Raw genomic sequence first — 13678 nt, forward strand, 5'->3', positions numbered from 1 at the left:
CACTATATGATATATAAAAGCAGGGGTTGTGTATTTGATTAAATTCCTCTAATACTGAAAGCTCAAAATTATTTTTTGAAGTTGAGCATGCTCTAAAAATAGCACTTGTTTCTATTGCCATCTTCTGCATAATAGAATCCCAGTAATTCATTGAGGTCACCACAAGGCTGAATGTCAATTTTGGAAGATAGCTATGGATAACTAGATAGCTATGGGCAAGCACCTTGCACTATGCAGCCTGACAGGATGACCATGAGGATAAAATGGTTCAAAGTGACACATTGTAATAATATGTCCTAATCCCATAGATATGGCAACTTACTATCTCTGAACAACAACTAGGAAGCTTTGCAAAGCAGAGCAAGCTAGCTGTTGATACTCTGCCCATAGCTGTCAATGTTTTCCTTTTTTAAAGGGAAATTCCCTTATTCCAAATAAGATTCCTCGCAAGAAAAGGGAAAAGTTGACAGCTATGACTCTGCCTGCCCCGCTTTAATACATCTTATGATAGTGGAAATAATACATTTTAAATATGATGTAGCCCATACCCAGAAATTGCATTGCTTATGGCTTTTTACCCATTTGTTAGCAGCAGATCTGATGAGCAACTCAAAAAGGTTTAATTGGTAATTAAGGCTACAACTGTGTGCTTGTTTGCACTCAGGTGCCACTTGTTTCAGTGGAATTTGTTAGCTTGGCAGGGAATTGTTTTCCAAGACTATTAATAGTTATAACTGTGTCTGCTTAAAACTTGGTCCTGACCATAGCTGGTGCTTCTCCAACCCCTGCCACCCCTTAATCCTGTATTGATTTCTCATATACAGAATATTCAATAACCCAGACTGTTTAAACCACATGCTGTCAGCCATATGTAGGCTGTCAGCCAGTGAATCAGTATACACCTGTAGTGGGTCACCTGGGCATACACAGGTCGTGGTCTCCACGGAAATTCTGTAGGAAGCAACTCACATTGCTCCCTTGTTAACAGGAAAACTGTGGCTGTGTACATAGTGTAGCTTCATTTGATCATCTCCCTAAGACCAATTCTTCTATTTTAAGCAAATATATAAATACAGTTGATGCATTTTTTCCCCTGGTAGGAACTTCTAAGGAATCAGTTCCCAGGACCTAATCATGTACAGTCTTATTCGTGGCCACCAATAGCTCGCGGATGTGATTCAGTTATTATCTCTCCTGAAAACGATCCACTTCTATATCTTCTGCCAATTATTACATTTTTGCAGTCAAGAAGTTGTTATGTATCACTGCCAGCTCGGAGTGGTGTAAGTAGGATATTCAGTTTATTCCCGAATACCTTCTTTGTTGAAACCAAGTCTTGAAACAGTGTAGGCTTGGATTAAGCTGTCAGAATGTGTGGTGCTTTCTGTGGTTGCTTTTTGGATGTGGGCTCTGCATTTGAATGTGCATCACATCACTTCTGAATGGGACTATGAGTGGCAACAATCATCTTAGTCTCCAACCAAATGTAATGTAAATGGCCATTGTAACCATGTGTTAAGAAGCCGCTTAGAAATGCAGGAAAGATAGGGAACGTGGGAATGCTCTAGCCTCTGATTTGAATGGCTAAGCCTAACCAGTTGCCTGCCTAGATAGTTGTATCTAGAGACGCTTAGTAGTAGATGTTTGAATGGGCTCAGCTCATCCAAAGCTAGCTGCAAGCAATAGAACATGAGATTAACTTTTTAAAAGTTGTGATAACATATTCTTCCTAAGGGATGCCATAGAGTTAAGAGAAGGATCAAACTTTATCTGTGTAAATGCCTCTAGTTTGGGGGGCAGGGAGTTGACAGGGAGGGGGAACTAGAACCAAACAGGCTTTCTTCAGGCATGCATAATTGGCATTAACTAAATATGCACGGGGGGGGGGGCAATGAGAATGAGCATACTAGCTTTGTCCTGCCATTATTCTCATTTCCCTCCATAAGCTGGAGAATGACTGGCTGGAGTAGGGAGCTTCCATGAGAGCAATGTCAAAAGGTTTGTCTGGAGCTAGTGTGCTGATCCTTTATAGCAGGCTTCCTCAAACTCTGCTCTCCAGATGTTTTTTTGCCTACAACTCCCATGATCCCTAGCTAGCAGGACCAGTGGTCAGGGAGGGTGGGAGAAAGGGTGGGTTGAGAAAGCCTGCTTTATAGCATCCCCTTGCATGTTTCAGTTAATAACCAATGTGCACACTTCATGAGGGTTATGCACAGCAAGCCATTTGGAGGGTTGAGTAAGCATGCAGCAAAGAGCAGGCCTGATGAGAGAGAGGAGTTTTGTAGAAACAAGGCTGTTCAGAGTCTATATCACCGTGTGATTTCCCCACTCCCTTCATGGATTTTAAATATCTTGGCTAGCTTGCATTACTTTGAACAGTGAGTTTTCTTTTTAAAGAGATTTTCTGACTGATAAACCTCTGATTCATGGAAATGTTTCTGCTCTTAGTATGAATTGATGTCTTGTGTGTGTACATAGCCAGTGGCATTAATCCTGTGCCCAGGACAGAAGAAAGCAGAACTGGTGTTTGAGTTTCTGGAAACTTACAGCCATTGCTCCAGGCCTATTCACCCAATATTGCTCTTACTAGGAACAAATAAGGAAGAAATACAGAGCACAAGAATTCCAAGAGGATGTAAGCATAACATGATCATTAATGCTGAAAATATGATGGAATAAATTTATCTGGACCATAAGGGAATAACAAAATATAAAATGCAAATATGCAAATATGGTATAAAATCATACAGTAACATTAACTTATCAAAGTGGTCTATCACAAGTGTGACTAAATCATTCTTATACAGTTTCAGTGCCACAAAGCGAAAATGAAAATATTGCTTTAAATTGGCAATTCACATGAACTATAAAATCCATATAAAGATAACCAATTAACTGCAGTTTACCAGGACATGTATACTTGGCATCTGACTTGTGTTATGTAGAAAAAGAGGGGAGGGGAGAAGCTGAATTCATCAAAGCTAATTGGATTTCACATTCTTAATTTGTACCTTGCTATGCAGATTTTTGTTCCAGTTGATAAAGCAAGTTAGAGGGTTATTACTTTCCAATTGTCTGTAGCCCTAGAAACAGGAAGCTGCTTTTTAATACAGAATTGGTCTACCTAGCTTAGTATTGTCTACACCAGGGGTCAGCAAGGTTTACCTCGCCTGGGCCAGTTCACTCCAGCAGAGATCCCTCCATTGGCTGGATTGCACACTCACAATTTCCGGTGTCTGCGTCTGCACAGAGGCAATTTCCGGTGCCGCAGAAGCGAGTCGCCGTGCTGCGCCAGTTTAGCGCAGCACGCAGGGACTCGCCAAGCAGGCGGCTCAGTTTGGAGGCAGCTCATGGGATGGTTAAACGGCCCCCATGGGCTGCTTGTGGCCCACGGACCTTAGGTTGCCTACCCCTGGTCTACACCTACTAGCAGTGGCTCTCCAGAGTTTGATGGGAATCTTCTTAACCCACTTGGAGATGCCAGCTCTTGAACCTGGAACTTTTGGATAGCAAAACACCTACTTTGTCACTAAGCTACAACACTTGCTAAGTGCAAATCACTTCTAGGTAACATAACAGGAAAGCTTTCTTAAACAAGAGAACAGGTTCTTTTTCCCCTTGGGTTGTCTGTGGGTCATGAATTATTAGCTAACATGCGTGTAACTGGAATACAGGCTAGTAGTTTTTGATGATACTTTCTGCTTTTTTTGAGATTTCAACCAAATAATGTGACAACTTCCTTACAGGTGAGGTCCTTATAGCAACCCCATATACCCTTCTGAGGTTGCTTGAATATCACAGCTTACTGTTCCTCAGGCTCTGCCATCTTGTGTTTGATGAAATTGATGTGTTGTTTGCTGAAGCCAACATAGAAGTAAGTGTGGGTTTTTGCACATAAGATAAATGTGCTAAGATAATGTGAACTCAAAGTATATTATAAAAAAGATACAATCATAGTTGCCCCTAGCACAGATTGTGCTTTCCCCCAAAATAGTCGACTATATAGTACTGCTTATGTCAAATATACATTGCCAAAGCAGCTAGTTGATTAGTATTGTAAGTTAGCTGTCTTCCCATCACCAATTCTGCCTGTAGTTTACCCATAGTATTACTTTTAGCATATGGAAAAGATAATGATGGGTGTCAATTCCTGTTTTATAGATATTTCGTATTCTAGAATATTACAAAACAGCCTTGAACGTTGAAGAGAAAGAATCTGCACCTCAGCAGATCGTTGCTATCGGAAGGCACTGGAGCAAAAACATAGAACGCTTAACCAAAGAGTTCATGAATGATCCGTATGTTGTGATCACATCCATGGAAGAAGCTGCCATATATGGCAAAGTGCAACAGGTAAAATATTAGGAGCTTTATAGCTCTCTTACATATTTGCTTTTGGATTGAAGACTAGGCTCTGCACAGGTTCACTAACTCTTGCAGGCACAAATTATAAGCACTGTGGCCTTTAAAATACTAAGTGGAATTTGGAGGTTGAGATTGGCTATGTACAGAACAAATCCAGTTGGTCAGACCTGTTGGTTAAGAAGCTGGAAACTTTAAGGGTCATAATAAGAGTAACTTCCTCAGTTCTGAGAATAGTATCAAGAATGGTTCCTATGAAACCTGCTGGTTTAGCCATGATGTGCAAAAATAGGAGGATAAGAATGCTTATTATGTGTGTATGGTTTCTTGAGCTGGTTACTTGAAAGTAAGATTGAAAGGTGCTCATAAATTTTTCACAGAACAATTTCATTAATTTTCTATCCCAGAAGCGCTGATTAAACAAAAGGATAAATCAAACTATTGTGGAACCCCATCTTCATGTTAAATAGGGTTAATTCAGCATCTCCATATAGAAGGTTGTAGCCAGTGCTAGTCCTACTCAGAGTAGACCTATTGACATTAATGGGCATGACTAATCTTGGTCCATCAATTTCAGTGGGCCTATATTGTTGGATACAAGCCATGGGTATTTTTATTACCTAACATAAAGGGGAAGCAGAAGTGAAATACTTGGCTTTTATAGTGATTTAATTTAACCTGACACATTTGAACTACATGTGACTTCTAGGTGGTGCAGCTTTGCCTTGAGTGTGACCGAATCTCGACTTTACTTCAGTCATTGGACTTTACTCCTACTAATGTTCAGAAAACATTGATTTTCACCAGTTCCGTGGAAGAAACAGATATAATTTACAAGGTATTTGCCCCCTAAATGATACAATCCAAATTGTTTAGAAAGAAAGATTCTCCTCTTTTCTATTCTGGTTAATGGATAAATACATAGCTAAATAGGCAACAAGAGGGTGTTGCAAAAGGAAATGGTTTTATTTCTTATTTGAAAAGCCAGCTTTTCTAAGCTTTGCATAAGGCATATGAAGTGTTGTCATATGGGAATCTCAAAGCAGGAAAAGCTAATCACTTCTAGAAAGGACTGGTTTCCTTCCCCCACCCCCAGTGGTGCAATATACTCCAAATCTGATATCAGTAGTCTTAAGTGGTCCATTGAAGATTTTAGGCATTTGAGCAACTCCCCTAATGACTTTGAACTTGCATTACTCAAAAATGCCAATGCATTACAACAGAGCCAACCAATTACGATTAGTTGGCCCTTTGTAAAAGAATTGTGGGGTGAAAACCCGGACCCCAAATACTGCTTTCTCAGCCAGGATGCAAAATCTCAGGTACTCCAGGGTGACACTGTTTTGCTACATCAGCAGATAAGGGTGTTTTGCCTGCAAGTCCAGCAGCAGGACTGATCAACGTTAAGGCACTGGCTGAGGTCCCACCCACATCGCTGCCACTTGCTGGCCCTGGTCCTCCACAACAGGAGCCCAGATCAAACATGAGGGGCAGGCAAGAGGTGTTGGCGGCGCCGGGACTGTCTGCCTATGGGGCTGCCTCAAAAGCAGCAAACAGAAACAGCTGGGGTTCAAAGGGCAAAGATTGATAACAGCACCCCAAGCCCTTTCACTCTCATGAATACGGCAAACAACTCTTCAAAAAAACAAACAAACCTTTGCTTTTGAAGCTGTTACATTATTTTGTTTGCTAGAAATAAATATTGAACTTGAGGGGTAATTCAACTAGCTTAAAAATGTGGCAGAATGGTGTTCCTGTGTCAGAGAGACAGACAAGGAAAATAATCGGCAGGAGATGGTTGCCAGTGGCTTCTGAAACCACTGCTTGGTGTTTCAATCCTCCCCACTTTGGCACTGTTGACAAATTATACTGATGAAATGAAAGCTTTGGCTAACTCGGATAGATTTTTGCATTGAAGGACTCTGCGTGCCATTGAGTTATTCAAAATAAACCCCATATCTCATCATTCTTTAATTTGAGATAAAAGCAACTAAGATTAAAAAATCTACGGTGAAAGAAGTTTTCTTGCACTCAGGCTCTGCTTTGTCAGAGGCATGAAATCTTCATTTGCAGGAATAAAAAATAAAAAATTATTAGGTAGGAGTTTGACAATGAGATTCAAAAAAATGCAGTTGCTGATAATGAGAGTTCACATGTCTGTTCAGTTGGTACCCTTTATGCAGCAGCCAGCAGGTGATAGTGGGACTAAGAGGAAGGAGTTCAGAAGTGGAAAGGAAAGGAAAAGACCAAAGGGCCAGCCTTGGTTGCCTGTGTTCTGAAACATCCCTGAAGGGAAGGACAAAAGTCCTGGTATGACTGATAAGGCTTTGCCTTGTTTGTGGAGTGTTCCCACAACAACCAAAGTCACTGTGTTGGTTCCCTTGCTGCAGGGGATGAACGTTTCTTCGGGCTGCAAAGCAGTAAGGCAGGCAGCAGGGAAGGCACTTCTGGGTTGAAACAGCATAAATTGGCAACACAAGCAGTGCAGCAAAGTTTACAGAGGCAGCATTTTCACTGCTGCTGATAGGTACAAGATCTTACCAAGGAATTGATAAGCATTCCAAATGAATTGGTCTTTGTCTCCTTATTTCACAAAAGGCCATGTATTTGTTTGATATATAAATGAATATAATCATCCAGGGACACATTAGCCTTCATTTAAGGGGTAAATGAAACTGACCCTTTAGACAGTGATGGCCAAACTTGGCCCTCCAGCTGTTTTGGGACTGTAACTCCCATCATCCCTAGCTAACAGGACCAGTGGTCAAGGATGATGGGAATTGTAGTACCAAAACAGCTGGAGGGCCAAGTTTGGCCACCACTGCTTTAGAACGTAGAAAATAAAAGATAACTCATGACCAGACTTTTAATTCTGAATGTAGCAGTGTTCAATTCAGTTTGTTTGTTTGTTTATTTTTTAAATCAGAGCATTGTTCAGTAATTATACATTTCTTTTGTAATCCACATTGTTTGAAACCATTCTCCTTTTTAATTAGGCAGTGGAGAGCACTTCAATATTTTGTTTAAAAATACACCCAGACATTGGATTTCATTTTGATTATGTTTTAGAGCAATGGAAGAAAAAATTTAGCTCTGGCACACATGTTGTACTAGGTAAATATATTGTTTTTCTCACATATGCTTGCTCTAAAACCTTTGTCAGAACTATAGTGACTCTCAATCTCTTTCATTACAATTTAATTACAGTGGTGCCCCGCAAGACGAATGCCTCGCAAGACGAAAAACCCGCTAGACGAAAGGGTTTTCCGTTTTTGAAACGCTTCGCAAGACAAATTTCCCTATGGGCTTGCTTCCCTATGAGTCTTGCGATTTTTTTTTGCTTTCTTCTCCTTTTTTCTAAGCCGCTAATAGCTGCTTAGCCGCTAATCCGCTAAGCCGCTAATAGGGTTGCTTCGCAAGACGAAAAAACGGCAAGACGAAGAGACTCGCGGAACGGATTCTTTTCGTCTTGCGAGGCACCACTGTAGATGTATTATTTGCTATGTTATCATTAAACTGTTCAGATAATTATTGTCTCCCAAAGTGACTCACGTAAAAAAAAAAAAAATTAAAGGGGGGGGGGGAGGTTGCCATCAGTTTTGCAGGCTACAGTTTCCAGTTCTAAGCACCCCATGTCAAGAAGCATTTTGACAAATGAACATGTGCAGAGGAGGGCAACCAAGATGACTGAGGGTCTGGGAACCAGTTCTTATGAGGGAGTTGGGAAGGTTTAGCCTGGAGAAGAGAAGACTGAAAAGGGATACAATGGCCATCTTCAAATATCTGAAGGGTTGTCACATGGAAGATGGAGCAAGCTTGTTTTCTGCTGGTCCAGAAAGCAGGACATTAACAAATAGATTCAAATGACGAGAAAGGAGTTTCTGACTATACATTAGGAAGAACTTTCTGCGTGTAAGAGCTGTTTGACAGTGGAATGGACTCCCTCAAAATGTGACTAGATGGCCCTTTGGGTGCCTTCCAACTCTATGATTCTATGACTTTAGAAAGTGGTTGCCTCTCCTACCCTGGAGGTTTTTAAACACAGGTAAAATAACCATCCATCAGGTATTCTTTAGCTGTGATTCCTGTGTTTCAGGGGGTTGGATTAGCTCACCCTTGGGGTCCCTGCCAACCCTACAATTCCATGATTCTATAAAAAAGACAAGACACGCTTGGGAAAGGGAGTGAAAGGAGAGTAGGTAGAGGAGGGAATTCATTCTTCAAGGTTAGAGCAAAGTGCTGAGCTACAAGCATTTATATCCAATTTAGACCCGGCTGGTTTCCCTTTGCCTGGTCATCTTGCTTAAATCTCTGTTTATGTCTTTTGTTCCTTTGACTGATAGCTGAGGCCAGAGCATCCTTTTCCCTTGCTTCTGCAGCCCCAGGATAACAGGCAGTTGACATCCAGTATGTTTTGGCAAGAAGGGAGGAAAAATGCCAGGTACAGTGGTACCTCAGGTTACAAACGCTTTGGGTTTCGAACTCCACTAACCTGGAAGTAGTTGCTCCAGGTTGCGAACTTTGCCCCAGGATGAGAACAGAAATCGTGCGACGGCTTCATAGTGGCAGCGGGAGGTCCCATTAGTGAAAGCGCGCCTCAGGTTATGAACGGTTTTGGGTTAAGAACGGACCTCCAGAACGAATTAAGTTCGTAACCCAAGGTACCACTGTATCTTGCAAAGGTTTTTCCAGTTTCAGACTTGGGGCAACATGGTATCAAGCAGATTATAGCAATTTATGTAACATAAAATCCGGCTAAGGATTAATCAGTTAACTAAAAAACAGGGAAATTATGATAGAAAAGTTCCTTGTTTGTCTACATCATTTTATGCTATTCCAAGTACTTCTGATTGATGATTTTTATACAGCTTGCCACACTGGTGATTTTTATCATTACCAGTATTGTCATTTTAAATAGGAGAGTGATAGGAAAGTGATTTGCAGGAGCCCTCCTAGAACTTGAAAATCAGATGATGAGAAGTATGTGTTGGTTAGGAGTGAAGTAATAAATTAGTGTTGGTTTGGGACTAAATTAATGTTGGTTTTGCCTTGCAGTGGTTTTGAATTATATGTTTTTGGTTTTGCTTTCCAGTTTTAACCGATGACTGCATAAGAACCTTAGGAATTACTGATGCAACTCGGGTCGTTCATTTCAGTTTCCCTGCATCTCCAAGAATTTTTGGTGCACGCTTATACTGTTTGTCTGATAACTTTCAAAACGCAGTTGGAAAGGTTTGTACAAACCAAATGAACTGTTTATGACTGCGGACATTTCAAACAAAAAACCTCCCCTTGTTCCCCTGCCCCTCCTCTATCCTAAGATTCTGCCTGTGATCTTCATTCCTCCAGCTCCACCACTCTTGATCCTTCAATTTTTTTCTCAAGGCGGTTTTCCTGTTGTCTTAGTCCTCCTAACTCCTGACACTTTCTCCCAGAATGCTCACCTGTTTACCCCCAGGCCTATTTCTTCAGTGACATTAGATTAAACCCCTTTATTCCTAACTTAAATTAAATTTTAAGTGTGCAAGTCTGTCTGCTGGGATTTTGATCATGTTGCCATTTGCTTCCCTCCCTCTGGTGTCTGCCCCACTGTCAAAATTTTGGTTGCAAGGTTATTGGAGCAGGGACACCTCTTTTACTTTTGTTGTTGTTGTTGTTAACACCCATTATAATACCTGATAATAAAAACTGAAGGCAAATGTTGCATTTTCTCCCCCTTGCGAAGATTTCATCTCTGGAAAAAGAACAGCCAAATGCAAAATCCATCTTACTGTTGACAGAAAAGAGTGCACCCCATGCTGTTGGAGTAATGCATTATTTAAAACGCACAGAAACCAACATTCCACCTGAATTATGCAACTTTACTTCTGGAGTGCTGGAGGCCAAAGAAGACAGAAAGAAAGAAAGACCTCTCTGTCGCTACCTTAAAGCATATGGAGTTTGCAAGTAAGAAAATACCTGTTAACTTAGCAACTAGTTTCCTACCTTTAAAAAGACAAAGGGAAATGAAATTACTTATTCAATTCTTAAATGATATGATCACTTAATCACTTGGCAAAAGCAGATTGTCAGTTGTATGGCACAGGCATTCCTGTCAATGCTTTGCCAGGGCTATCCACCTGTTCCTCACCACCACATTTGGATAACGCAAGGCAGAGGGGGGGGGTGGGAGGAGAAATGGCTTGTTCTGCTCTAGAAGAAGAAAAAATGCACAAGGAAAGAAGTGGCTTAGAAAAAAGGTTCTGCCTTAAAATCCTGTGGAGAGGAAAAGGTTCCTTCGAGATTCTATGGTGTGAAATTTATAAGGTAGGGTTGTGGGAGAAGCTTGATGGACCATTGATCTCTTTGGAAAGATTGGCCCAAAATAAAGATTGAGTTCTGTGAAACAATTTTTTTTTAAAAAAATTAATAAATGTAAAAACAACTTTAGTTTTTTATATTGGGAAAATTCTTTCTTTTTAATGAAAGATTTTATTTGATTTTGGCAGAAGTTTATTTAGGATATCTTTTTCTGTAGACAAAATTTATATAGTGACCTGCATATGATTTTTTTTTTTAAAAAAATCTGGCATATGGGGGGACTATTCAAAAATGTATTTTTTACTTGTTCTCTGAGACTGTTACATTTATACCAGCACCCAGAGTCTGCATCCTTCAGCAGTAGCTGGAGAAGGCATAGAGACCTTATAAAGAGGAAAATACATAACTTGTAGACCAGGCTTCCTCAACCTTGGCCCTCCAGATATTTTGAAACTACAATTCCCATCATCTCTGACCACTGGTCCTGCTAGCTAGGGATCATGGGAGTTGTGGGCCAAAAACATCTGGAGGGCCGAGGTTGAGGAAGCCTGCTGTAAACAGTAGTATTGTGCATTAACAAAGAGAAGGCAATTCCCGGGGTGATTATTAAAGCACTTGGAAATGCGCATGCTGCATTTAGACTGTCTTTTTAACCTAAGTGCATGAGCTATACCACCAAACTACAGTCCTTTCGATTTCTCCAGGGAATCATGTGGAATTTAAGTGAGCCACCTCCTGTATGGATGGCTACTTTGGGGCTTTTTTCTGAATTTATTTCTCATGGTGAACTGGTGTGCCCTAGTGTACAGTTTGGGAATTACAGCTCTTGAGTTTTATGAGTCCTGCATTCTGCATTTTTTCCCTGCTTTCCATGGCAGTTATAGGGATGGTTGTCATTGGCGTCATTCTTGCAAGCAACCATAAGCCAGGGTCAGAAATAAGCCATGGCTTTCCATGAGCAGCCAGGGTACTCTTGCACAGATGCTCCTGCTCTGCCTTGCCTGCCTCTGGAAGAAACAAGCAGTGAGGCTTGGTTTAGCATTGCCTGTGAGCTCAGAGTCTGTTTTTCACCAAACAAATCACAATAAGTCACCCAAGGAGATAAACATCCCACAAGTAGTGGGTCATATGTAGTGTTAAGCGAAACCTCATAGTCTGTCTCTTCCAGATGCAGACAGGCGGGCTGGAGTGGAGTAGAAGTTCTTTTAGCATTGAGTACTGGCATACTGCACAGGAAACTGTGGTTTATTTCTGGCTAGGGCTTACTGTTAAGTACAAAGCAGGCCAACAGATTCCATTTACAGATGTCACCCCATTTAAGCATGATTGATGCACCCATGACTGCATATATTTGTGGCACGTGGAAATGAATAATTCAAACCTGGAAGTCATGGGAGAGAGCTGGAGAGTCATCATGGCTCGAAGACGACATCAGTGAGGATAGAGGAAGCCCAGAATAAACCAGAGGTGCAGCTGTGCTTTGTTTATGCTTCTCAGCCTAATAGCTGATGTGGAAAGGGGGGGGGTAGTGCTTTGCTGCACATCTCCCATCCTCCTGCCAGCTCTAAAGCTTCAATTCTAGTTGTGGATATTTTTGGATACAGTATTTTTGGTATGGATTGAAGAGACGGTGACTTGGACACACTTGGAGCCAGTGTGGTGTAGTGGTTAAGAGCGGTAGACTCGTAATCTGGTAAACCGGGTTCACGTCTCCGCTCCTCCACATGCAGCTGCTGGGTGACCTTGGGCCAGTCACACTTCTCTGAAGTCTCTCAGCCTCACTCACTTCACAGAGTGTTTGTTGTGGGAGAGGAAGGGAGAGGAGAATGTTAGCCACTTTGAGACTCCTTCGGGTAGTGATAAAGCAGGATATCAAATCCAAACTCTTCTTCCAAACTCTTCTTGCAATGCGCTCTATGTGGGGCTACCTTTGAAGGTGACCCAGAAACTACAACATATCCAGAATGTGGCAGCTAGACTGGTGACTGGGAGTGACCGCTGAGACCATATAACACCAGTCCTGAAAGACCTACATTGGCTCCCAGTACATTTCCAAGCACAATTCAAAGTGTTGGAGCTGATTTTTAAAGCCCTAAATGGCCTTGGCCCAATATACCTGAAGGAGTGTCTCCACCCCCATCGTTCAGTCCAGACACTGAGGTCCAGCTCTGAGGGCCTTCTGGTGGTTCCCTCGCTGTGAGAAGTGAGGTTACAGGGAACCAGGCAGAGGGCCTTCTTGGTAGTGGTGCCCGCCCTGTGGAGCGCCCTTCCATCAGATGTCAAGGAAATAAACAGTTATGGGACTTTTAGAAGACATCTGAAGGCAGCCCTGTTTAGGTAAGCTTTTACTGTTTGATGTTTTTTCGTGATTTTAATGTTCTGTTGGGAGCCGCCCAGAGTGGCTGGGGAAACCCAGCCAGATGGGTGGGGTATAAATAATAAATTATTATTAGTAGTAATGATAATTATTATTTATTTAAAGGTGCTTAGAGGGTATTCCCCACTTCACGTGTTTTCACTTGTGCCAGGAACGTAACTCCTGACATAAGTGAAGAGTCACCTGTATTCTTGTCACCTTCCTGGCACAAGTGATTTGCTCTCTTAAAATACTGAACTCTTTTTTATCATTATTCTGTCACAGGAATAAGAAACGCTGTCCAGATCGACATCGAGTTCGTTTACAAATAGATATCCTACAAAAGGTAACAAATGAAACTTTGCCTGCAACTGGAAATGTAACGGTAAGTTAGTAGTATGGCTTCGTTCTTGCATCTTGAACAGATGCTCCAGATAATTTCTTTTGATCCACTGATCACAGATCTTCTGTCTTCCCAAACTTCATTTTACATGATAAAATGAATTTTCCTCCTCCGCTGAAAATCTTTCACAGATGATTTCCCCCCCTCCCCTATAGCTGTTTATGCTGGCAAAAGTAAACTGAGCTTTCTTTCTGGAAACTGGACTGTGTTCAACACTGGGGAACTGGAGCAGCAGTCTTTGTAGTTACTGTAGGAAG

The 13678-nt window shown here is 41.5% G+C and overlaps 1 protein-coding gene across 7 annotated transcripts in view; it reads left to right on the plus strand.

Moving 5' to 3' along the window:
- Window positions 1–13678, plus strand: part of TDRD12 (tudor domain containing 12) — a 75234-nt gene that overhangs the window by 13914 nt on the left and 47642 nt on the right. For all 7 annotated transcript variants that reach the window (XM_079988083.1, XM_079988084.1, XM_079988079.1 and 4 more), the window contains exons 14-22: window positions 1101–1283; window positions 2479–2635; window positions 3747–3874; window positions 4162–4353; window positions 5072–5200; window positions 7359–7476; window positions 9455–9594; window positions 10088–10308; window positions 13304–13403. In XM_079988083.1, coding sequence (XP_079844209.1) covers window positions 1101–1283; window positions 2479–2635; window positions 3747–3874; window positions 4162–4353; window positions 5072–5200; window positions 7359–7476; window positions 9455–9594; window positions 10088–10308; window positions 13304–13403 — 1368 coding nt within the window. The remainder of the gene's footprint in view (window positions 1–1100; window positions 1284–2478; window positions 2636–3746; window positions 3875–4161; window positions 4354–5071; window positions 5201–7358; window positions 7477–9454; window positions 9595–10087; window positions 10309–13303; window positions 13404–13678) is intronic.

Source organism: Podarcis cretensis (assembly GCF_951804945.1).
Source record: "Podarcis cretensis genome assembly, chromosome: 8".
Taxonomy (NCBI): domain Eukaryota; kingdom Metazoa; phylum Chordata; class Lepidosauria; order Squamata; family Lacertidae; genus Podarcis; species Podarcis cretensis.